This window comes from Ictalurus furcatus, chromosome 3, assembly GCF_023375685.1.
Source record: "Ictalurus furcatus strain D&B chromosome 3, Billie_1.0, whole genome shotgun sequence".
NCBI classification, from domain to species: Eukaryota; Metazoa; Chordata; class Actinopteri; order Siluriformes; family Ictaluridae; genus Ictalurus; species Ictalurus furcatus.
In genome coordinates, this window is record NC_071257.1 from 16,929,813 (window position 1) to 16,953,680 (window position 23,868).

The 23,868-nt window shown below is 38.2% G+C and overlaps 2 protein-coding genes across 8 annotated transcripts in view; both read right to left on the minus strand.

Annotated features, from left to right (window-relative positions):
* Window positions 1-2,695, minus strand: part of dlg5a (discs, large homolog 5a (Drosophila)) — a 49,817-nt gene extending 47,122 nt beyond the window's left edge. For 4 of the 6 annotated variants that reach the window (XM_053621093.1, XM_053621092.1, XM_053621091.1 and 1 more), the window contains exon 1: window positions 1,911-2,695. In XM_053621093.1, the coding sequence (XP_053477068.1) occupies window positions 1,911-2,208 (298 nt within the window). In that variant the 5' untranslated portion in view covers window positions 2,209-2,695. The remainder of the gene's footprint in view (window positions 1-1,910) is intronic. The other 2 variants (XM_053621095.1, XM_053621094.1) reach the window with 1 other exon arrangement.
* A 3,515-nt stretch (window positions 2,696-6,210) lies between these two features.
* Window positions 6,211-23,868, minus strand: part of anxa11a (annexin A11a) — a 19,288-nt gene continuing 1,630 nt past the window's right edge. The window contains exons 2-15 of one of the 2 annotated variants that reach the window (XM_053621110.1): window positions 22,219-22,449; window positions 18,891-18,955; window positions 15,520-15,825; window positions 15,253-15,340; window positions 14,861-14,955; window positions 13,768-13,881; window positions 12,784-12,874; window positions 12,583-12,662; window positions 12,218-12,274; window positions 12,025-12,118; window positions 9,322-9,417; window positions 7,952-8,010; window positions 7,712-7,834; window positions 6,211-7,318 (exon numbers count right to left, since the gene is read on the minus strand). In XM_053621110.1, coding sequence (XP_053477085.1) covers window positions 7,259-7,318; window positions 7,712-7,834; window positions 7,952-8,010; window positions 9,322-9,417; window positions 12,025-12,118; window positions 12,218-12,274; window positions 12,583-12,662; window positions 12,784-12,874; window positions 13,768-13,881; window positions 14,861-14,955; window positions 15,253-15,340; window positions 15,520-15,825; window positions 18,891-18,955; window positions 22,219-22,441 — 1,551 coding nt within the window. In that variant the 5' untranslated portion in view covers window positions 22,442-22,449 and the 3' untranslated portion in view covers window positions 6,211-7,258. Of the gene's footprint in view, window positions 7,319-7,711; window positions 7,835-7,951; window positions 8,011-9,321; window positions 9,418-12,024; window positions 12,119-12,217; window positions 12,275-12,582; window positions 12,663-12,783; window positions 12,875-13,767; window positions 13,882-14,860; window positions 14,956-15,252; window positions 15,341-15,519; window positions 15,946-18,890; window positions 18,956-22,218; window positions 22,450-23,868 lie in introns of both variants that reach the window. The other variant, XM_053621109.1, reaches the window with a different exon arrangement.

Consider the following 23,868-nt stretch of genomic DNA (forward strand, 5'->3'; position numbering starts at 1 on the left):
AATATAGCATTAGACGACATATTTGATCAAAATGAATATTTTAGTCAGAGTTATTGCGCTTCCTTTCTATTACGTGCTGTCTGATTGACGCGCATGCGTGGACTCACGCTCATTCAGTGAAGTTTAATGGAGACTCGCTCATTGTCAGGACGAGGATTTATGTAAAATGAAAATACTGATGTGAATTTCTAACATTTACAGATAAGGATAAAAAGGTAAAATGGTCATTTCTGCACTGAAGAAAACATGTCTGGAACACATTAAACAGCACACGCATCTGTCGCAGCATCTGATACGACAAGCCACGTTAATACACTTACGAATTTGTTTGAAACGCTAAACATAAAACACTCATGTTTTGGACAACCCGGATCGCGCACTTTCCCCGCAGCAGCAGCTCACTCTGTGACCTCCGCTGTTTTTCAGATGTGTTTTATTCATAGAAATGTCTTTTTCACCATCGTGAAGCGACGTCACTGACGGGGATTATCCACAGTGACGTCACAGACCCGACTAATCCTTAATGAAATTTAGTGTTGATTATTTTAATGATCATTTATTATCACTTATTTTATCAGTTAGTTGTTGCAGCCCTAACCCTAGTATAAACCTGTGATTTGAATGACAGTGGGAACAACAGTCAAAGCAGCACTGCTACAGAAATTCAATCAACACCTTCTAACCACAGACTTCTTGTGGAGATTTAGGAATCACTGAACATATTTAAGACATGTGGAAGATGCAGAAACGTGGACCTGAAGTCTCTTTCTTTTACACAATGCAAAGTGCGCGTGTGTGTGGATCGGAACGTATTTGATGCGCATGAGCTGACATTTCTCCTGCTTACGAGAATCTTCTACGCCTGCAGAAGCAGCACTCAGTGGCACGCTGAGAGCGCACACGCCTTTGCTTTTAACAACCATCAATATTGAACACGCTCTCTAAAAGAAACTCTTCCTCCATGTTTCATCACTTAAGATCCATTTCCTTCCACACAGCTTGATGCACTAAGTAAAAGCTGACAGCAACATTTTGAGAGACAAAATGGTATTCTAAAAATCAAGAAATCCGAACAAATCAGTGGAACGGCATCAGATGATCAAACGCGAGGGATTAAACAGGAAATCACATCCTCGTCCTCATGCTCACGTCGTTCATCCGACAGCAAGACTCAAAGTAAACAAAAGTGGCGATTAAGGAATACAAGTAAAAAAAAAAAAAACGCAAGTAGGGCGCACACATGTTCATATTGAAAGGCAAGTGTTCCCATGGAAACCACCACGTCCATCAGGAACACGTGATGTGAAAAGAATTACATTACAGATGCTGCGCTTAATGTCATCGAGCATGATGTGGAGGAATGTTTGGATAAACTAAGAAAGTAAACAACTTTTCATTCTCCATTTTCCAAAATTCAGATCTTTTTACCCCTTTGCTAAGAATTCAAATAAAAGAAATTTTGTTGCACTTTTTGAGATTCAGGTGACCTGCAGTTCAAATTAGGTAAGTGTGGATCATCAGTATTAAAAAAAAATTAATAAGTGAACAAAATAAAAAAAACTCCTATTACCTACCATCTCTGATCAAATTCTGGCCCTATAATTATATTATTAATTTTTTTTTTATCATGGGGGGGGGGGGTGGGGGGTATACTTCCGTCCATCATATCTAATTACTCCAGTGATTATACAGGGAAATACTGCACTAGAGGTAATCAGTACACTTCAGTGTAGACTGAAGGCTTCTTTCTGTAAGTGCTGTCAGATTTTCTAGTCTACTGTAACACTAGTGTGATTTACAGGGAAAGAAGAAATCTCACACCAAATCTCAGCACCGCTTACACTCGCGCTGCGAGCAGACATGGCGACCTCCATCCTGATCTCAGTGAGGAGGGATCCAGTAAGTCTTACCGGAGTGATCTGCCGGTCCTCCCCCGTTGCTGAACAGGGCAGAATACAGGTGAGGGTAGGTTTTCTCCAGTGCCACACACAGGGCCAAGAAATGGTCGCGATCCTTGTTCATGAGCATCTTCAGCAGCTGGTCCACTTTCTCGGAGCTGGTGGAGCAGTTCTGGTCCAGCTCGAGTGTGTCCCGCTCGCTCAGGCTGCCGGATTTGGCGAGCAGCTCGATGAGGCGCTGCGCATCCGGGATGGACTGCACCAAGTTCTGGTGGCACTGCTCTAACAACTCTTTGTGCTTCGGCTCCATTGCACTTCGCGCAGTTCCCTAGCTAACTGGCTAAGCTAGCTTCTTGTCGTGTCGGCGGAGACGGTGACCTCGACTCAAACCCAACAGAACCCCCGATAACCAAAGCAGGAACTCCCTTCCTTATGGTCACTTGTACGATTTGAGCGACTGTGCCATGATATACGATGGCTTAATACAGCAGTTTCTGATCACACCGAGCAAAAACGCACACGAAGCCATATTTGTTGCCTGAGGCTGTTGACTGCACTAAACAGCTAGCGCTAGATACATTTCCCCAGCTCACTTACTTTCTAGCCACTTCTTTCCTCTTCCAGCGCAATTCTCCGAACAGCAGCATTTCCGTCCACTTTTATCACTTCTTCTTCGCCATTTATTCGGTAACGTGTCGACTTTAGTGCGAGCGAAACTACCGTAACTGTTGGCGTTCCCTACTCAAACTGTAAGCTCCGCCATGTCTCAGCAGCTCAGTAGCTGCTGCCTGCTGTCAATCAACTCGCCTCACAATAGCCATGTAAGGTAAAAGTGGGCGGGGCTTAACGCAGACACACCTGATTTCTCTCAGTGGGCGTGCACCTTTAGTCCACACAATGTTGTTTAAGTTTGCAACTAAATATATTTCAATCATGGTGTAAAGGAAGGAGTTAATAACAGTGAATTACGTGGCCATTCTCCACAGACAGGGATAGAGTACTGGGGCAGTGGTGGCTTGAAGGCTCTGGGTTACTGATTGGAAGATCAGGGATTCAAGCCCCAGCTCTGCCAGGCTCTGCAAGCTTGCAACAAAATATAATCCAATCATGGTGTAAAGGAAGGAGTTAATAACAGTGATACATGTGGCCAGGCTCTGGGTTACTGATCGGAAGGTCGGGGGTTCAAGCCCCAACACTCCCAGGCTGCCACTGTTGGGCCCTTGAGCAAGGCCCTTAACCCTCTCACTCTGCTCCAGGGGTGTTGTATCTTGGCTGACTCCTGGGAATTTCACACACAATGGTCTCTAGAGTTTACACAGAATGGTGCGAAAAACAAAAAACATCCGTGAGTGGAGGGTCTGCAGCCTGGAATACCTTGTTATTGAGAGAGGTCACAGGAGAATGAGCAGACTGGTCTGAGCTGACAGGAAGTCTACAGTAACTCAAATAATCACTCTTTAAAACTGTGGTGAGCAGAAAAGCATCTCAGAATGCTCAACACATCAAATATCAAGGTGGATGGGCTACAACAACAGAAGACAACCTCAGATTCCACTGCTGTCAGCCAAGAACAAGAATCTGAGGCTATCATGGGCACCAGCTGACCGAAACTGGACAGTTGAAGACTAGAAAAAGACCAGGAGTTTTCTAATCTTCAACTGTCCAGTTTTGGTGACTCTGTGCTCATGATAGCCTCAGTTTCCTGTTCTTGCCTGACAGGAGTGGAAGCCAGTGTGGCCTTCTGTTGTTGTAGCCCATCCACCTCAGGTTTGATGTTTTCTTGAGATGCTTTTCTGCTCACAGCGGTTGTAAAGAGTGATTATTTGAGTTGCTATATGCTGCCTGGCAGCTTGAACCAATCTGGCCATTGTCCTCTGACCTCTCTCATCAACAAGGCATTTCCACCCATAGAACTGTTGCTCACTCAATGTTTTTTGCACCATTCTGTGTAAACACTAGAGACTGTCATGTGTGAAATTTCCATGAGATCAGCAGTTTCCAAAATACTAAATACAGTTTATGAAATGCTCAAACCAGCTCACCTGGTACAGAAAGTTACAGAGATCACACTTTTCCTTCATTTTGATGTTTTTTGTTTTTGTTTTTTGCATTGAGCTGCTGCCACATGATTTGCTGATTAGATAACTGCATGAATTTGCAGGTGTTCCTAATAATGTGGGTGCATATGGGACAAAAAAGGTATTCTTTCATTCAAAATGAATTGCTCCAATATGGACTTTCTATATTAGCTTCATAGTTCATTACTTCAATCATTCATCTGCAGTAGACACACTTGTGAAAACACTAGAAGCAAGACAGGAATACACCATGGATGGGATGCCAGTCCATCACAGGGCACCACGTACATGTGCACATAGGCTTGGGGTGCAAAACGCAGAAAAATACAATACCTGTAGATTGAACCAAGGAACCTGTAGCTGTGAAGCAACAACACTACCTGCTGTGTCACTGTCACATCCAGCGTCATGCTTCTCTCGTTTATAGCCCTGAATGTAAGTTCAGTGTTGGGGTGCCAAATGGGGTAGTAAGGCTTAATTCCATGGCAGCAGCTGCCACTCTGTGACAACCCCAACACCCCCCCCCATTCACACCGCTAGTCAGTACTCATTGTCTTGCCCAATCATCATTAGGTCCAAGTTGTGATAAGAAGCAAAATACTGGGCATTGCTGTCATAAATAAGTGATATATTACACCACATTATCACTTCACAATTAATGCTACCTAGAAGAAACACTGATGCTTAATGTACAACCATACACTTCTTTGTTACAGTAGTAGTAGACTTCTCATACTTCTGCCATTGCCTTGTTTGGAAAATTGTATTAAAATTACACACATCCATTTGTATAAATACTACAAATTGCCTACCATGCTAGTATACACTTATGGTAATGCAAATGTTCTTGTTTGTCATTTTGAATAATGATAGCCAATTAATTATGAATGAAATATGTCATCCAACAGGCACAAATCTAATTACTTCAGATAAATTAAAATCAGAACTAGAATCCTGCCCCCCCCCCTCCATAGACACACCCTCAAAAAAAATAAAAGATTAGACTGCCAAAAAAAGATTTAAAAAAAAAAAGACATAATGATGAGCCTGCAAATAACTTGTTTTACAGGATGATGTTCTGACTGCAGAAGCACAAACAGAATATTGTTAATGACTAGTCACTCTTGGTTTAATGTCAGGCTATAATTAACAGCCACTAATTACAGATCACATTACTGTACACAGAACATCAGGGTACAGTTATTGTGTGGGTGTAGCGTATGAGCTTCAGGATGTCTCGCTCTCTGCTCTGTGCAATGCTCTTTGTGAGGATTCTCTGAGCTTTTGATGTCCACAGAGGAAGAACACTAAAGCCCCACTTTGATTTGCATTTACTGTAATGCCCAATCGACACATACACAAATATACACAAATACAACAAAAAAAAAGGTCAAAATGTATGCTATTGCAACCAAAAAAGCTACGCACTACATTAAAGCTTTTTTTTTTGTTATATCTCCCAATTAACTTAAATGTTGCAGAAATATCTTATAAATAGTAAATACAAATGAAATGTAAAGGATAATAAGTAAACCAAGGGTTAAATTATTCAATTGAAATGATTATTGCAGGACAGGTGTTTAATTTCCATTTCCAAACTGCATGAAAATCTATTAATACGCCCCCCCCCCCCCAATCCTAGATTCTTGGTGTTTATGTCCCAGCTTGCTAAGTGATCACCTAAAATGTTGGATTTCCCCATGTAATTTTCTCTGAGGCACATCATAAGCACATTGCCATTTTCTCCCCATCTATGGGCATTTGTTGCTGGAGTGCATATCTGTGGTGTCCCCATTTATCTGGCATCAGTATTTCACGATTAGAAGACAGAGACACTGCACTCTGGTGGTGGTTTCACATAACAGGCATGCTCCAATGTTGGTGTGATTCACTAACTGCCCCGTCACACACTTCTTCTTAATTCATAGGTTGACAGCAAATCGCCTTAATTTAAGTATAGTGAAATGTCCTGTGTACATCTTTTCTGACTAAGAAGATGAGGTGTGTGTCATAAATGAGTCAGAGAGGGATGTTTTGCAGTGACACTGTGCTGTACTCATAAGGTAAATATAGTGAATGTAAAAGGGGGAACTGTTTGAAATGATGTTTCTTTTAATAATTAAGCATATCTTATGAATACATTTTTTAATTTTCATTTTATCCTTGTGGTTTAGAATAATATACGATGACATGTCCACCATAGAAACAAATCAGTAGGTCAACCACAAGTCACATAAGCTTGATTTCGATTTTTTATTTTTCCAAAAATGTGCAGTTTGTGTGTATAACAAAACTAGTACATGAACCAATCAAATAAAAATGTTCAGCACAAAATGCAGTACATCACATTCCAGCTTTTTTAAAAACATTTTTTATCCATGATCATTCACTTACTTCCATTGTACGGACACTTGTATCCCAGAGTACAGCGTAAAGCAATTAGGAATTGTAGGCCACATCAGAGGCTGTTTCTACTGACCCTGTCTTGTTATTGGTGCTGTTTCTGCAATTCCTGATTCCTGAATATGGCTAACAATAGAATTTTAATTTTTGGTATTAAGCTCATGTATAAATATCTACAAATCACTTAATAGGGATGCACCTATCAGATATGGAGTGTCGGTATCACAGCTGAAATTGGTTTGAAACGCTGATCTTGAATCAGATTGAACTTGATTTGACCCATTTGATTAGATCAGATGTTTTCTTATCCAGTCTACTGCTATAAAAGTATGTGATGTTGCCTGACATGACAAATTAAAGACATACTGCCATTACACCTGTGATATTTTGCATGACTGGGCAATAAAAGCCTGGAAAGCATCACTGATTTACCCAGAGTAGGTGTATTGGATCAGTACAAGGTATCAGCACCTTGACATTGGTATTGTATCAAAAATTTAAAGATGGGATCAGTGCATCCCTATCATCTCATTCAAAAAGGGAAAGATAATTGTTGTCATCCTCCCAGAAAAAAAAAGACTCAATAACAGCACTTTTTGATATAGATATTATTTCAACTATTTGTTATGGTATAATATATTACACATAATGGCACAATTAAAGAACAAAATATGGGCTACTTTATATAAAATAGAGATTTAAATCAAATACAGCACAGAAATGTTGTACATGACATTACGCAACCTGTGCAATTTCATAATTATGGCAACAACATGCAATAGTCGATAAGAGCATTTTCAGAGTATGACAATATATTTTGTATGAACACCGTATGGCACACATTTTCATCTTCTTTAATGTGACAAAAGCTGCATCTTCCTAATCACTTCCACCACAAAGCTTCAACAGCAATTTCTTGTAATCCCCAGAAGTGTCTCCCTGTGAACCCAGAGATCATTTACTATGAAAACACATCACAGGCTACTCAAGTGTATATCCAACCCTATTACAGCTTGGCCAAATCATTCATTTTTACAATGAACCTGAATAGAAGAGATGATGCATTAGATTTGGGAATTACAGCACACAATTGCACACATTTAATAATGGTCTCAGATTTAAACAACATGGATATTCACATATACGTAATTATGCATTTTTATTTCTATGATAGCACAATAATAATTTTCCTAGTGTCTTTTATGACATGTTAAACTTGTTAATGTGGTGTACATCAATTTAGTGTGTGCATTTGCTAAATGAACAGAAAACCACATTACACTTATTAAGAGGAAGGAGGGTGCAGGAGCATTCAAGAAACTGTTTACTTACAGAAATGTCCGTGTAGAGAGACTTGCCATACATCCTCAGGTATGCCTGGCGGATGTCCAACATGTCTATCTCTGAGCGAGACACCATAATGCGGATCAGGGTGCGGTCTTTGGTTCCCATTCCCTGCACACAGCAAACATTGTTTTAGCTTTCGTTAAACAGCTCAAATGTTGAACTCATTCATCAGCTGACTCCCCCCCCCCCCCCCAAGTTGCATGGCCTTAGAATGACGTGTCTTACCTTCATGGCTTTGTGGAGTCTCTCAGCAAAATAGGCTGGTGTGTCCTTAATGCACTTCACTGCAGACAAGACATTTTAGATTTGGCAGGTGCAAATATTTCCAATGCAGACATCGTCAATCACAAATACTAAAACTGTACAATGATGATTGACTGGATGGAGAAAGAGACATCCACATGGCTTATAAGCCACTTGTGAATAAAACAGCAGGCAAGATTAAAACCAAGTCAAACTCAGGTAGGAGGAGATGTTCAGGAAACACACAAACCATGCATTGCACACTCAGGGAAAAGATACAACACAACAACGTGTGATAAGGAGTACTGTATGTCAATCACGGTGGTGATGAACTCAGTGTGTGCTGAAATATTTGAGCATATTACCCTTAGCCTGAGAGTGGACAGCAGGGTAGAGGACAATTTGAGAAACATAAAACAGTTAAAGCAAATACATTATCACAAAAATTGTGAAATAATTTTTCAAAAGGGACTCTATTCTTTTTGCTATTCTACATGGGTAAGTGAGAAGGTTTGACCGAAATATTTTGATGTCATGATATTGACTATACAGTACTTCACCATGACATATGTACTGTATAATCTATTCCGTGACATACTCTTATGTGGCATTTTATTAGGTACAACTAGCTGACAGCTACACTCAGTGGCCTTTTAAGCATTAAACCAACCATAGGTACGCGTTGTATACAGTTTACACGTTGTATACACTTTGTATACAGATTGAGAATGGTCCGTTAACCAAAAATATCTAGCCAACAGTGGCGCTGTGATCAGAAATCGACACAGACGATGAATAAACAAATTCTGCCTGAGAAAATATGAGCTGTATTTTTTAACTATACTGCAAAGTACTGCAACCAACAAAGCTGCCAGTGAGTGAATAATGTTTAGAAACACCAGCAACGGTGCCATTTCTACCAGGGTAACACCCACAATCATGTCACAGCTGTACTGAGGTCAATCATCTAAAGCAGTGGTCACCAAATCTGTTCCTGGAGATCTACCTTCCTGAAGACTTTAGCCCCAACCTCAATCGTGCCCAGCTGACCATCTAACCACTGCCTTAAGAAGCTCTTGATCACCTAAAACAGGTGTGTTAGATTTTGGTTGGTGATGAAACCTGCAAGATGGTAGATCTCAAGGAGCTCAGTGGTGACCGCTGATCTAAATAATATTTGATTAGTCCCATGCCAATGATGGACAGCATAAAGAGGAATTTGACAAATTATACGAATGCAAAAAACACAAGAACCTTTAAATTTACATTTAAATTGATATTTATAATATCGTGTCATTTCATTATCCAACCATGGTGAGAGAAACGGGCTGAGCACAGTTAAAACATCTTACCAACAGCCAGCATGCCACTCTCCAGATCTCCAGACATCTCTCTCTCAATACTCTTCTGAATGTCTCGGCCACACATCTGCTGGTATTCCTGGAACACTGTGCACACAAACACACGGTTCTTGGAACTTTATTCATGTCGAAAAACACTCACTCCAGAAACACATGCCACATGTCTGCCCCGATATAAATAAATAAAAAAAACAAGAGGTTTGCTTCAATTATGGCATCGAGCAAGAATGGCAGCCTTTATACTGTTAATACTTTAACACTAGGGATGCACCGAATGTTCGGCAACTGAAATTATTCGGCCGAAAATAGCAAAAAAAAGCATAAGTGAAAAGGCCGAATAAATTTGACCGAACAATGACGTGTTGGATGACGCGACCAAATAGCCTAGCAAACACCTCCACTTCCGGTAGCGCGCTCGGAGCGATGAGGGGGTGCGCGCATGCACAAGCTACGTACACGAGCGCATGCTCTTCGGATGTTGATAACCGTGACATTGTTTACTGTGGACACTTGCGTTTGTTTTGTTTCTGTTCCGGAGTATTCTGTCACGTCGTGAGACGTAAGGGAGTAGAGTACGGATGCAGGTAAAGACGTATTTATTTAAGGGAACATAACATTAACAACGTATCTAACTATACTATATCTACTATAATACTCCGTGAGGTGTACAGGGACGCGAGCGGTATATATCCCCAATATAATCAGCTGTATATAACCGAATAGAACCATTTTCTGCGCTCTTGTCAATGCAATTTTTAATGCACTTTTTTGTTGTAGGCTACAGAGTGTTCCATTCTTTCAGCAGCCAGTTATAGGCCTAACATCAGCTATTCAAGGGGGGCTCAAAGATGACCACATAAAAATATTTTTATTTTATTCATTTATTTATTTAAAGTTATATTGTGCCTTGTTGGTAGCCTATGCCTGCTGGAATGAAAAAAAATGTTCAGTGTTAAATAAATATTTTGAAATTGTAGTTTTTGTAATTGATTTTTTTTCTTTGAAAAGCAAGACAAAATAGTTAAAAACACATTTTGACTATTATTTTATGCAATGGTGAAAAAAATGGTAAAATAAACGGAAAAAACGCGAAAAACGTGTTCGGTATTTGTCCAAGTTTTTCATTATATTCGGTTTCGGCCTCGGCCAAGAATTTTCATTTCGGTGCATCCCTATTTAACACTTGTTAATATTGTGGCATCTTTTGGTGAAATTATTATATTAGCAAAAAAAAACCACAACAGTTGATGGACAAAAGAAGAGCAAAATGTCAGATCTTTTGTTTATACATTTTATATTATCTTTTATATTAAACTCACCCAACAAACCTTAATGTATCAGTTTGTTTGGAAACTCTGATATCATGCTGGTCGTTGGATAATCAATAAACATAATTAAACAGTTTTAGTAATAGTGCTATGACTGGCACTTGAGCTCCACTTATGGAAAGAAAAAAAAAAACAGCACCATGCAAACACGCTCAACACAGCAAGTAGCACCTGTAGTGTCCATGTATTCAGTTATTCCCTGTTTCTATTAAAACAGAGTCCTTTCAGAAAGCTAATAGTCAGCAGTGGTATGTACAAATTTATTTTTTATTGTTCCTTATTTTATATAATTTATGAATAATAAATAATAATTGTTAAAGTAAATCTGTTCCATGGGCACTAATAATGAGGGTACTTTGTTGTTTTTTTTATTTGAAACTCATTATCATAAATGATGCAAGGTAGTAAGTTCCAAAAAAAGAGAGTTTAATAAGTACACAGGTTTATCTTCATTCATGTATACATTTTTATAGAGAGTTCTATAGAGTGGAAAGCAAAGCTGCACATTTGGAGCAGCAGTGGCTCAGCCATTAAGGTTACTGAAATCCCAGCAATGCCAAGGGGCTATAATTGGGCCTTCAAGTAAGGGCCTTAACCCTTTTTTCTCTAGGGATACCATACCATGACTGACCTTTGGATAGGATATATGAAGAAATGAACATCACTGACACATGTATAGCTATAATGACAATAAAGGCTTTGCAACTCTTCCTTTAAAGTCACACTGAGGAATTTAACAATCAAACTTTTCTGGTTTTATCTAGTGATATTTTTACAAAAATTACCGTAAACTTTTAGACCTATTTTTTTTTCCTGAAGATTTTGAGGTTGGCCACAATTGTTAGTTAGTTAGTTGTATTAAGAAATCTGTCAACATTTTTAGGCAGCTGAATTTATATTTAGCATGTATATGTATAACCATATATAAAAAATTTTGAGAAGTAGTGGGTACAATTCTTTATTTAAAGTTTAAAAAAAAAATTATTTTCTGGCTTTAAGGAACTAATTCTACATAAACAAATTAGCATGTGACAATAAGTAGGTTATTTTTAGTGTTGACACAAACAAGTAGATTTACTTCAAACCACATAAACCATCATTTTTCCATTGGTACAGTGGTTTTACCCAGCACTCTCAGCAGGACAGTAGTGAAACAGACTGTGGTGTCTCTAGTAAAGAATCAACTGTGGTGAACTTTCTGTGTCAAGGAGAAAGCTTGGTTTTATGGTAGTGACCAGTCAAACTGTTCAAAGTGAATCACAATCGGTCCCTGTCCAGAAAGTTGTAGTACCTTTGAATTTATTTTGATCAAAATATGGAATAATTCTCCCTTATTTTCAGAATGTTGCAAAAATGATTCAGGTACCTGCTCTAAGGTGAGGTTTGCTTCGAGCACACAGGATGGCGTTAAACTTGGACTCGTCTGTGCCCAGTTTATTTTCCCCAGCCTGATAGAGAGTCTAAAGAAGAGCACAGTGTTTACAGAGTGTAGCTGTCGAGTGAGCCTTCAGAACAAAGAAACATGGCAGTAACAATAAAAAAGGAGAGTCAGTCATTACCTGAGCATCTTGTTTGGCTAATGATATATCCACTGTCTCTCTCTCATCACGATTGCCCTTTGAAATAATAATATTAAAAAAAGTAATATTGAGATTAATATTGAAATGTTTAAAAGATGAGACCAGTACTGTGAATTCAAATGTTAATTAATTATAGCACATAACAATATATTATTAACAAATCACCTCTGTAAGGATCTGCTAAAAAGTCCTGCAGACCCTAATAATTCATTAATAGATTGACAGAGAGATATACTTGTCAAATTGATTGTCAATTGCCCAAAAAAGAAAAAAAAAAAAAAAGAATTTTCCCTGATAAGATTTTTTTCTCTAGACTTGCTACTGAAAAACAGCCCATAGTGTACCTGAGCAAGAGAGATGAGCAGCCTGCGAAAGTGTCCTGATGTATCTCCACTAATCGCATCCTCCAGCGATTTCTTGTTTTCTATAAAAACATTTGAACTTCATTAACTGCTTCAGATTTCAGACCTCATAGGAAAATGTCAGTGGCATAATAAGATATTCGCATATATCATTTTCGGGTGTAATACTGCATGAGAACAAACCAGCTTTGTAGATTTGATTGATTTCTCTGATCTCTGCATTGGTGCGAGAAGACAGGATCTCGATCAGACAGGCCTCATCAGTTCCTGCTCCCTGTTCAGTACCGTAAAACAAAGGTTTAATGGTAAATCATTCGTATTCACATATCTTATACTCTTACACTGTGTACTATGCTTAGATACTGAACACATCTACAGTTTAACAACCTTGTCTCCTGGCATAATAATTATTTTCAAATGACAACTTTGAAATGAACAATTCTTAAAATGTAAACTTTGTACACATTGCACTTTTTTCTCCATTGGCATCTGAACAGGACTACACCTTGTAAAACAAATATTTAAGAAATAAAACTTATGACTTGGTGTCAAGATTGTTTTCCAATAACTGCACATTCCAAAGTGTTTAATCCCTCTTATACCACAGCAATTTGTCAACAATTACAATTTTCATTTAAAAAATGTATTACGTTTATTAAAGAACAAGTATTTATAGGTACATTTAATGATGTGGAACAATTGAGAAACAGTGTAGATCCTGTGATCATGTACATTATAGCAGCTATAAACGGAGGTTCCCTCACCAGTCTCACTTTTTCCTCTCTCTTGAAGTTATTAAGAAAAAAAGCTTTTCATGTTACCAAAAAAAAAAAGGAAAATACTTACTTAAATAATGAAAATACAGAACTTACTCAGAACTTACTCAGTGCTGACACTGGAAACTCTCTCCATAAATGTTAAAAATCTCCTTACAGAAAGCTTTTACTTTAGCAAAACAAGTTTAAACTGTTTATTATTAGGTTTAGATTATGTGGAGCATCCGTGATACAACTCCCTGTGTATGATCTTTTATTATAGAAACTATAATGTAATAGAATGAGCATTAGAGCTGCTTTTTGACCAATCAGCATCAGGAATTCAATAGTGCTGTGGTATAAAATGACAATTTTTTTCCAACATATTTTAATTGTGAAATTATATACAAACCTTGATGGCCTCTTTTAGCTCAGCTGCATCAAACTGAGAATTAGTCTTCAACATGGCCAAAACCAATTTCTCAAAGTTCCCAGACAGCTCAGACTTCAAATCCTTAATTAAGTCCTGAAAAAAAAACAGGCAGTATGGTGACGATTAGCTGCAGTTGTAATCTTTCTGTACATTTGAGTAGTTAATACAGGGGTGTTAGCTGGACTGTTAATCATCAGGGGCTGAGAACAGATTTTTCTCTGTCAAAAAACTTTTAAAAACGTACTTCTAAATAGACTGTTTTTTTTCCACATGCATTTTTTTCTTGCTTAAAAAACATTACATTTGGATGGGTGATTGGGTGTTCTCAGTGTTTGCAGGACTGCCAGACCGATAAAATATAAAACCTTTTGGCTATCTAACATGAGACTAGTCTAGTTTGGTATCGCTAGTCAAGGGAGGCACAACTAAGCTATCATTGTATGGGTTTAGCTGCTACAGCACCATGCAAAGTACATTAGCTGTCCTTATGTTCTGCTCATATCATGTTCATGTAACTTGGAACTCATATAGACATTTACACCACTTGTTCTCCTGCTCAGTATGAGAGATGTTAGTGTTTCAGTTTCAACCCCTTTACTATTAAAAAAAATTGGCATATATCCATTGTCCCCTCACATTAACTGACTGCGAGTTAGCGTTTGGCAGAATTGAGAGCGGAGAGCAGCCAATAAGATACGAGTGTTTCCACGTATTTCCCTGTAAACCCTGTCTGATTGGTCTCGCCTCCGTTCACTGAAAATTACAACACTGCCATTTTTTACAACTTCTTTTACTGACGTTCAGTTACGTACTGACAAATCTCTCCAAGTGGAGAATTATTTGGGGCTAAAGAAAAAAAATCAGGCCAGGTTACAGTCCTGAGTTAAACTACTGCATACTGAAAATTTTGAGGAAAAGGGGCTAGAGGTTCACCACTGCCCACCGAATCACTGTTCTATATCTTAAGACTAAAATATTATAGTGTTCAGTGTATGAAATGAAAGGGCATTTAAGCATTAATTAAAGAATAGTAATAAATGCTATAAGCATACAGAAGAAATTTCAGCATTACCTTCCCATAGGCAGTCTTATATGAGACCAGCAGAGGCACACGCTGCTTATTAGAACGACTTCCAAGAAGATTAATTATAGCCTGCTCATCAGTACCTGTTGAAACGTGACAAATGCAGAATTTAGGCATATCTCATTGTCTGTGGAAACCTCTACACTAACAAATTATCAGAAAAACAAAGAACAAAAGAAAAAACCCCACAATGTACAGAAACCACTAACTTGGACCTCTTATCAAGTACAATTTTTTTTTTAATTATCACATACAGAGAGTTATACAGTGTATAATTCTTGCCATGAAATTTGTAAAAATCTAAATATATAGTGCTAATGCAGTGTACAACAGAACAGGTTGTGCAGAAGCTAAAAAAGAAGTGTACATAAGATACTCACCAAAGCCCTTCATGGCCTTCCTAAGAACCTCTGCATCTTTTAATGGGTCTGCTCCAGGAAAATCTGTTATGGTTCCTCTGAATCCACGCTAAACACAGAAACAATAATGAAAAGGAATAGAGCTAAATAAAATGACAGGTTTAAACAAAATCACTGGTTCAATAGCATATGTGTAATATATATATATATATATATATATATATAGAGAGAGAGAGAGAGAGAGAGAGAGAGAGATTCTTTAAAGTTGGTAAAAATGCATATTCTTACATTAACAGCAGGAACCATGGGAGCTCCTCCTCCATACGCGGGCATGGATGGATTAGTAGTGGGCACATTTGGGTAGTTAGGTACGGACGGAGTCGGTGATGGACCTTGTGGGTAGCCTGGCATGGATGGATTGGCTCCTGGGGCTTGTGGGTAGCCTGGCATGGATGGATTGGCTGCGGGGGCTTGTGGGTAGCCCGGCATGGATGGATTGGGTGATGGGGCTTGTGGGTAACCTGGCATGGGCTGGCCCGGAGCTGGCCCTCCTGGATAGCCCATCCCTGGTCCCTGGGGCATGGCTCCTCCTGGCTGAGGGGACAGGCCAAAGGGCTGTTGGTTAGGGAAGGGTGCAGGACCCCCAGTAGGTACTTGAGAGAACATGGATGGATTTGGAGTAAATCCGCCCAAGGAAGTAGAGATCTCATTTGCCTGTGATGAAAGGAGTTAAAGGCAATAAAAAGAGCATAGAGCACAAGCTGGACAAATCACAGGAGGACATGCAGTGCATGATTAAACATACACAGCTTTGAAATGATCACATGGACAGAGATGCATTTTGTAATGATTATGGAAGCATTACGAGGCAAAACTGTGCTCCTATAGTTTCTTGTTTTGTGTCTAGCAAATGAAAACAGTGACAGCTACGCATCATTTTCAAAATCTTAAAGCTAAATCACTGTGGGACCTGAATTTAAGTCTCAGTTGAAGGGATTAATATACATAAGGTATATCAGATTTGTTCTGTGGGTTTTGTATACAATGGCTAGAAAATTTAAGTGCAAAATATCAGCTCCACTACCTGTCAAAAGTTTTAGAACACCTACATTTTTCTAGCTTTTTTTTTTTTTAAATTTATGCAGTTTAATGTCTCAATGTACTCTGAAATTAAAGCATATAACAAATAAACAATTGGAAATTAAAAAAAAGAAATCATGGAATCATTTTGTTGAACAAAATTTTATCTAAATTTATGACTCATCTAAGTAGCCACCTTTTGCAGATATAACAGCCGAACAAACTTGTGGCATAATTTCTACAATGGAAATCAAATATTGTTTGGAAAGGTCTTCCCAACACTGTTGTAGAAGTTCCCACAAATGTGATGCACTTGTAGCTTGCTTTGCTTTCACCGTTCTGTCCAGTTCGTCCCAAACCAACTCGTTGGGGTTTAAGTCTGGAGACTGTGCTGGCCATTCCATGATTTGAACCCTACCGTCTTGTTCCCTTTTTCTAAGGTGGTTCTGACACAGCCTGGAGGTATGCTCTGGGTCATTATCTTGCTGCAGGATGAAACCCTGACAATACTGTCCAAATAATCCTTAAGAGGGTGCAGTAACACAGTATGCTCCAACACTGCTTTTATACAGACAGAGAGTTTGTAACTTATCAACAAAAGTTGGGACACCTGTAGGAATTGCTAGCATCAATTTTCCAGGCTCATTTTACTTCCACTGCTGCAGAACAGCTGTAAGTTGTTAACCCATTACTTGTTCCCTGAAAAATGCCTTTTTTGTATCTCTTAAATGTACATTATTTTTCACTTTTTGGTAACCTAAACTTTTTTTTTTAAACCTCTGGCAGTTAAGTACTTACCTCTGTACCATTTTAGGTTATTCACTGGGTTTGAACTGCTTAAATTTGAAATAAAAACTGGAAAATAGGGGGTGTTCTAAAACTTTTGATCCATATATACAACACAGATGCATAGTAGATATGCTTTCTATTTATTATGATATTCCATCAGATATTCTAGTATATCTGAAATTAAGTACAAGACCAACTAAGGAAAGAAGGGACAGAAATATGTTGTGATTTATAGCATCAAAAACATCATGACACTGAAGGAGAAGGAAAATAAGTGCATCAGCAGAAAGGTGATGGATGACTATCATTTTATGACTGTGCAGAAGCATGCAGTAGCCTGGTCAGCAGGGAGCACAGAGATTACAGAGATTATGTTTGGACAGAAAGGTTTGCAGTTCTGGCATAACCGCAGCATTTTCATATTAAAAGCAAAGATTAGAGGTCTGCCTGCAGTTATCAAGAGAGTATGTCTCAGGATGAGTCCATGGTTGTGAGGGGAGAATGCGGGAAAGTCTGTGGCTGAGAGCTATTTATCAGACTGGCAGTTAAATAAATCATACCACTTGGCATTCAAATATATAAATCAACACCTATGAATAAAAACTTTTTAGCAATTACATTATGTTCAAATTACTGTTTTACATGAACTTAATCCAATATTAAGCAATTAGCTTGGAAACACAAGTATGCAAAAAAAGGCTCAATAAGTAAATTAACACACAATTTACTGCCTTCTACTGAGCTTGTGGCTTGACTCTTAAAAACATTTCCAGACCAGACTTATTTTTAAACTTCCCAGAATTCTCTTGCAGTTCATTAACTGGATCATAAAAAGGGAAAATATGAAATGCAATATGCATTAGGCAGTCTGTGAGGGTTAATCCATGGCTAGGTGTGCATTAGACGGTTTTAATGCATGATATTGAGGCAAAGAACCACCTGACAAGAAACGGAGACCATCTGTGCGGAGTGCATTAAAATTGCGTAACGCACACCTAGCCATGGATTATCGCACTTATACCATAGTCACTTGGCAGCACTGATAAATTAAATCGGTCATTGATGTTTGCAGTGCAAATTTTGACTGAAAGGATAAAAATAACGGTTAATTTAAGTTATTTTATATAGGGGTCGTTAGATCTAGAATTCTGCCCGCTCTAAATCATACACAGACATAAAGTAGTGTGATAAGATTACATTTATTTACATTTATGTTTATTATAGAGAGAGATTGTGATTGTGTGTGTGTTTGTGAATTACCTGCATCTGTGCTGCATCTCTACTAATAGTGAAGCTTTGAGTTTAACTGTATTAATTTTTTAGATTCATTTAGATTCATTTATTAGCATTAATTTAGAATGGTGATTAAACTGACTGGACCTACCTGTGCATTAAACGGTTTTAACGCACACCTTCCAGCCAATCAGAATCAAGTATTCAGACAGCAAATGGTATAATACAAATACATCACAGCGCAATTCTCAAATCTGACTGGTTAGAAGGTGTGGATTAATTTTTTTAAAATGAATTTGTCTTTGTCAAATCACTGTGATACAAGTGGAATACCACACTTCACACCATGCTGTTATACAAAAATAACCTGCTTTGTTTCAAATCATATCACCCTGACATGGATTTTTTTCTACATCACAGCCCAAGTGTTACTCCTTACATAGACCTCACAGAATACAATGAAACAGAAGAGCAGCAGCAAAAAAAAAGAGAGAAAATTTTCTATTGCAGTATCTGTACTGCATTTCAGAACATTTTATTACTATGATGAAACTTACCATTGTAGGCAGGTTGCTTGGATTAAATCCAGGCATTCCCAGAGCAGCAGGAGCTCCCCATCCACCTGCAAATACACAACAAAATATCAAATAAATATGTTTTAAACTTCCATGGTACGAGGCAATGCTCTATCAGTATAGCTATATTTAAGCTAAATAAGTAGGGGAAAAAATTACAGTTTTTGTTGTCCATCCCAATTAGTTGCCTATTAGAACTCTGTTCAAGTAACCGCTCCTGTGCGGCTCTTTTATAAGATATAGCAGTCAAGTATAGAAAAAACCCACATTTGATCAAAGCCTCTGATGTCTAAATATGGTCATTCACATCCTTTACCTCAAGACCAGAACTACAAACTGAAACTAAGGTTTGAATTCACTGGCCTCACGCAGTCACGATCAACCATCAAAAAGATACGTTTCCAAGGTAATGTAAAGAGCTGAGCTTGAATGATAAGCTAGATTTTAAACTGAACACAAAACACACATATAAATGTAAAAAAACAAAACAAAAAAACATATAAACACACACATTTTATATTATACACACGCACACACACACACACACACACACACACACACACACACATATATATATATTATATTATATATTCGGTATTAGGACTGCAATTATCATTTTTTTTTTGCATTTAACTATTAATTGATTAGTTGGCCGATTATTTTTTCGTTTAATCAGATGGGGGGGGGCACTTTCACTAGCATTTTTACTGATTTAAAATAAAACCCAGAAACTAAATGTTACAAATATAAACTTCAGATTAAAACTTTACACAACTGTTTGTCCAAAACAGAAAAGAACCCAATACACACACACACACACACACCAGAATATATGAACAAAAGTAAACACAAGTAAAACAATATGTCTAAAGGCAGTGAATAATAGAAACCATAAGGTGCAGTGAAAGGGAGTTTTTATTATTAATTTAGAACTATAGTTTAATTCAGTGCTTTTTGTGCATCCACAAAAAAATAATGCATAAATACTTATGAGTTTAGTTCTTTATTTTAGTTTATATTATATAATATAAACTAAAATAAAGAACTCATATATATATATATATATATATATATATATATATAAAACATTTATTTCATATTATTTGTGCATTATGTTTATGTATGCACAAAAAGCACCCAATTAAACTACAGTCCTACATTAATAATATATATTCTGGTGTGTGTGTGTGTGTGTGTGTGTGTGTGTGTGTGTGTGTGTGTTGGGTTCTTTTCTGTTTCGGACAAACAGTTGTGTAAAGTTTTAGTCTGAAGTTTATATTTGTAACACTCAGTTTGTGGATTTTATTTTAAATAAACAAAAAAATGGCACCAAAAGTTTGACCCGCCCCATCCGATCAAAAAATAATCGGTCAACTAATCTACCTATCTATATATTATATTATATTATAATATAACAGGTGCATCCTGTTTCCATTGATCATCTTTGAGATGTTTCTACAACTTGATTGGAGTCCACCTGTGGTAAATTCAGTTGATTGGACATGATTTGGAAAAGCACACACCTGTCTATATAACGTCCCACAGTTAATAATGCATGTCAGAGCACAAACCAAGCCATGAAGTCCAAGGAATTGTCTGTAGACCTCCGAGACAGGATTCTATCGAGGCACAGATCTGGAGAAGGGTACAGAAACATTTCTGCAGCATTGAAGGTCCCAATGAGCACAGTGGCCTCCATCATCCATAAATGGAAGAAGTTTGGAAACAGCAGGACTCTTCCTAGAGCTGGCCACGTGGCCAAACTGAGCGATCGAGGGGAGAAGGGCCTTAGTCAGGGAGGTGACCAAAAACCCGATGGTCACTCTGACAGAGCTCCAGCGTGTCTCTGTGGAGAGAGGAGAACCTTCCAGAAGAACAACCATCTCTGCAGCACTCCACCAGTCAGGCCTGTATGGTACAGTGGCCAGATGGAAGCCACTCCTCAGTAAAAGGCACATGACAGCCCACCTGGAGTTTGCCAAAAGGCACCTGAAGGACTCTCAGACCATGATGAAACAAAGATTGAACTCTTTGGCCTGAATGGCAAGCGTCATGTCTGGAGAAAACCAGGCACCAGTCATCACCTGGCCAATACCATCCCTGCAGTGAAGCATGGTGGTGGAGGCATCATGCTGTGGGGATGTTTTTCACCGGCAGGAACTGGAAGACTAGTCAGGATCAAGGGAAAGATGAATGCAGTAATGTACAGAGACATCCTTGATGAAAACCTGCTCCAGAGTGCTCTGGACCTCAGACTGGGGCAAAGGTTCATCTTCCAACAGGACAACGACCCTAAGCACACAGCCAAGATAACAAAGGAGTGGCTACAGGACAACTCTGTGAATGTCCTTGAGTGGCCCAGCCAGAGCCCAGACTTGAACCCGATTGAACATCTCTGGAGAGATCTGAAAATGGCTGTGCACCGACGCTCCCCATCCAACCTGATGGAGCTTGAGAGGTCCTGCAAAGAAGAATGGGAGAAACTGCCCAAAAATAGGTGTGCCAAGCTTGTAGCATCATACTCAAAAAGACTTGAGGCTGTAATTGGTTCCAAAGGTGCTTCAACAAAGTATTGAGTAAAGGCTGTGAATACTTATGTACATGTGCTTTTTTTGTTTTTTATTTTTAATAAATTTGCAAAGATTTCAAACAAACTTCTTTCACATCGTCATTATGGGGTATTGTTTGTAGAATTTTGAGGAAAATAATGAATTTAATCCATTTTGGAATAAGGCTGTAACATAACAAAATGTGGAAAAAGTGAAGCGCTGTGAATACTTTCCGGATGCACTGTATATACATACATACATACACATACATACACACATATACACACAATATATAAACAATAAAAAAAAACACACAAAAAGTGGTAAATAGAAATTATCTTAGATATTACAATAAAATCATTAATAAAATTCATGACGGTCATATGTAAATTTTATGTGCATGGTTTATAAAGAATACAACCATTTATTTCTGTAGGAAAAACTCTAAACATAAACCTGTCACACAAGTTCAAGAGTTGATACACCCATGTTAGGAAACTCTGACACCCTAGGCAGCAGTGTTCTTGTTTCCTCCCAACAGAGACTGCTTTGAAATACACAACTGCTTAGTATAATCCATATGATACCTGTCCACACAAACACCAATCTGTCAGTCATCCACATGCAAACGTACAAACTAGCACAGTGAGTGAGTCATTTACTAACAGAGGTTTCCACTGACAGTGGAAACCTCATGACAAGCCGACTTAAGCGTTCCAGCCTGGGCTTTATAATGCCGTGTTAATCTAAGAATTCCGTACCTGAAGGTAGTGCCGGGTATGCCCCTGCTTGAGGAGGATAACCTCCTGCTTGAGGAGGATAACTTCCTGCTTGAGGAGGATAACCTCCTGCTTGAGGAGGATAACCTCCTGCTTGAGGAGGATACATTCCTGGCTGAGGAGGATATCCACCAGCCTGTGGAGGGTATCCACCGGCCTGAGGAGGATAACCACCAGACTGAGGAGGATAACCAGGATAACTCATCTTTTATTCTGCAATGAAGACAGAATACAATCTGTTACATGCTTACTACTATAATATAAGCACTGGCATTTGGTAAATAGAAAATGCAACTGTAAAGGTGGAAAGAGTTAAAGAGCAACTCCAGCAAGTTTCATGAAAAATATATTACAAACAACAATAAAATGGATTTATGATTTATTATCTTTTCTATGGATCTTTTATGACTTTAAACAAAAGTAATGTTACAGTTCTGGCATCTTTTATAGAAATATTCAGGATTAAATTGATCACTTATTAACATGATGCTGATTATACTGCTTCAGTGAGCGTTTATCTTACTACTTAACTACTTATCACCTCACATTTGAACACATGCAGAAAACAAAGGTGTGAGAAAAAGATGTGAGAAAGACAACACAGCCTGTGTTAGATCACAGCCAATGATTTTCTGCTGTTATTTTTTTTCAATGCCATGCACAAAAAGGGCTTTATAAAGTCATGGTTGGCTTCCAGGAAATAATGTCTGTTTGTCTGTTGAGTTGAACTCTAAAAGTCACCAAAATACATATATCCATAATGCTTTTAATGACCGGTAAATATGATAACCCCTCCTCTGTGATTAATCAGTTCAGCTGGCAGACACTGTTGCAGAAGGTGTTTAAAACACAGAGGTGTGACAACAGCAAAAAAAAAAAAAATGTTGCTGGATTTGCTCTGTAAAAACTAAAAATATAGGCAGGCACTAATTCAGAAGAAATGTAGCAGAAGAAATGTTCTTAAAATTATTAGTAGTAGATATGACCACATCACCCCTATCTTATCCACACAGCATTGGGTCCAAGTCAAATTTTGCATTGATTATGAAATGCTACTATACGGACCTATCCGCTATGCCTACTTCAATCAAAATGTGCAGGCTCTTTGTTGGCACCTTGAATAATGAAGGCTACAGCAGGGGGCAGAGCTTTCTAGTCGTTAATCCACAGTTATGGAACAGCCTTCCCATTTATATCCGCTATTTATATATTTCTGTAAAGCTGCTTTATGACAATGCCCCTTGTTAAAATCACTGCACAAATAAAACTGAATTGAAAATTGAATACATACATTAACTATGTTACTACTCTACTCCCATATTCACAATATACTGAGAATGAAAGTCAATATCTGCCAGAAAAGAAAAAGTCACACAAAACACATGCTGAAAAATGCTTTGCATTGAAACGTTTAACTTGTTAACATTAATTATTACAGTTTTGGAACACTCCTATGAGTCTGACATACCTTCGGCTAAAGATGTTCAGTGGTCTGTAAAATCCTGAGGGGATTTTTATTTTACGTTTAAAACTGTGGTAGCTAATATATTGTGTTTTTCCAGTCATGGATGATTTCTGAGAATTGAGTGCTGTTCCACAGCTTCCTTTCCAAACCTCAACATCTCCACTAAA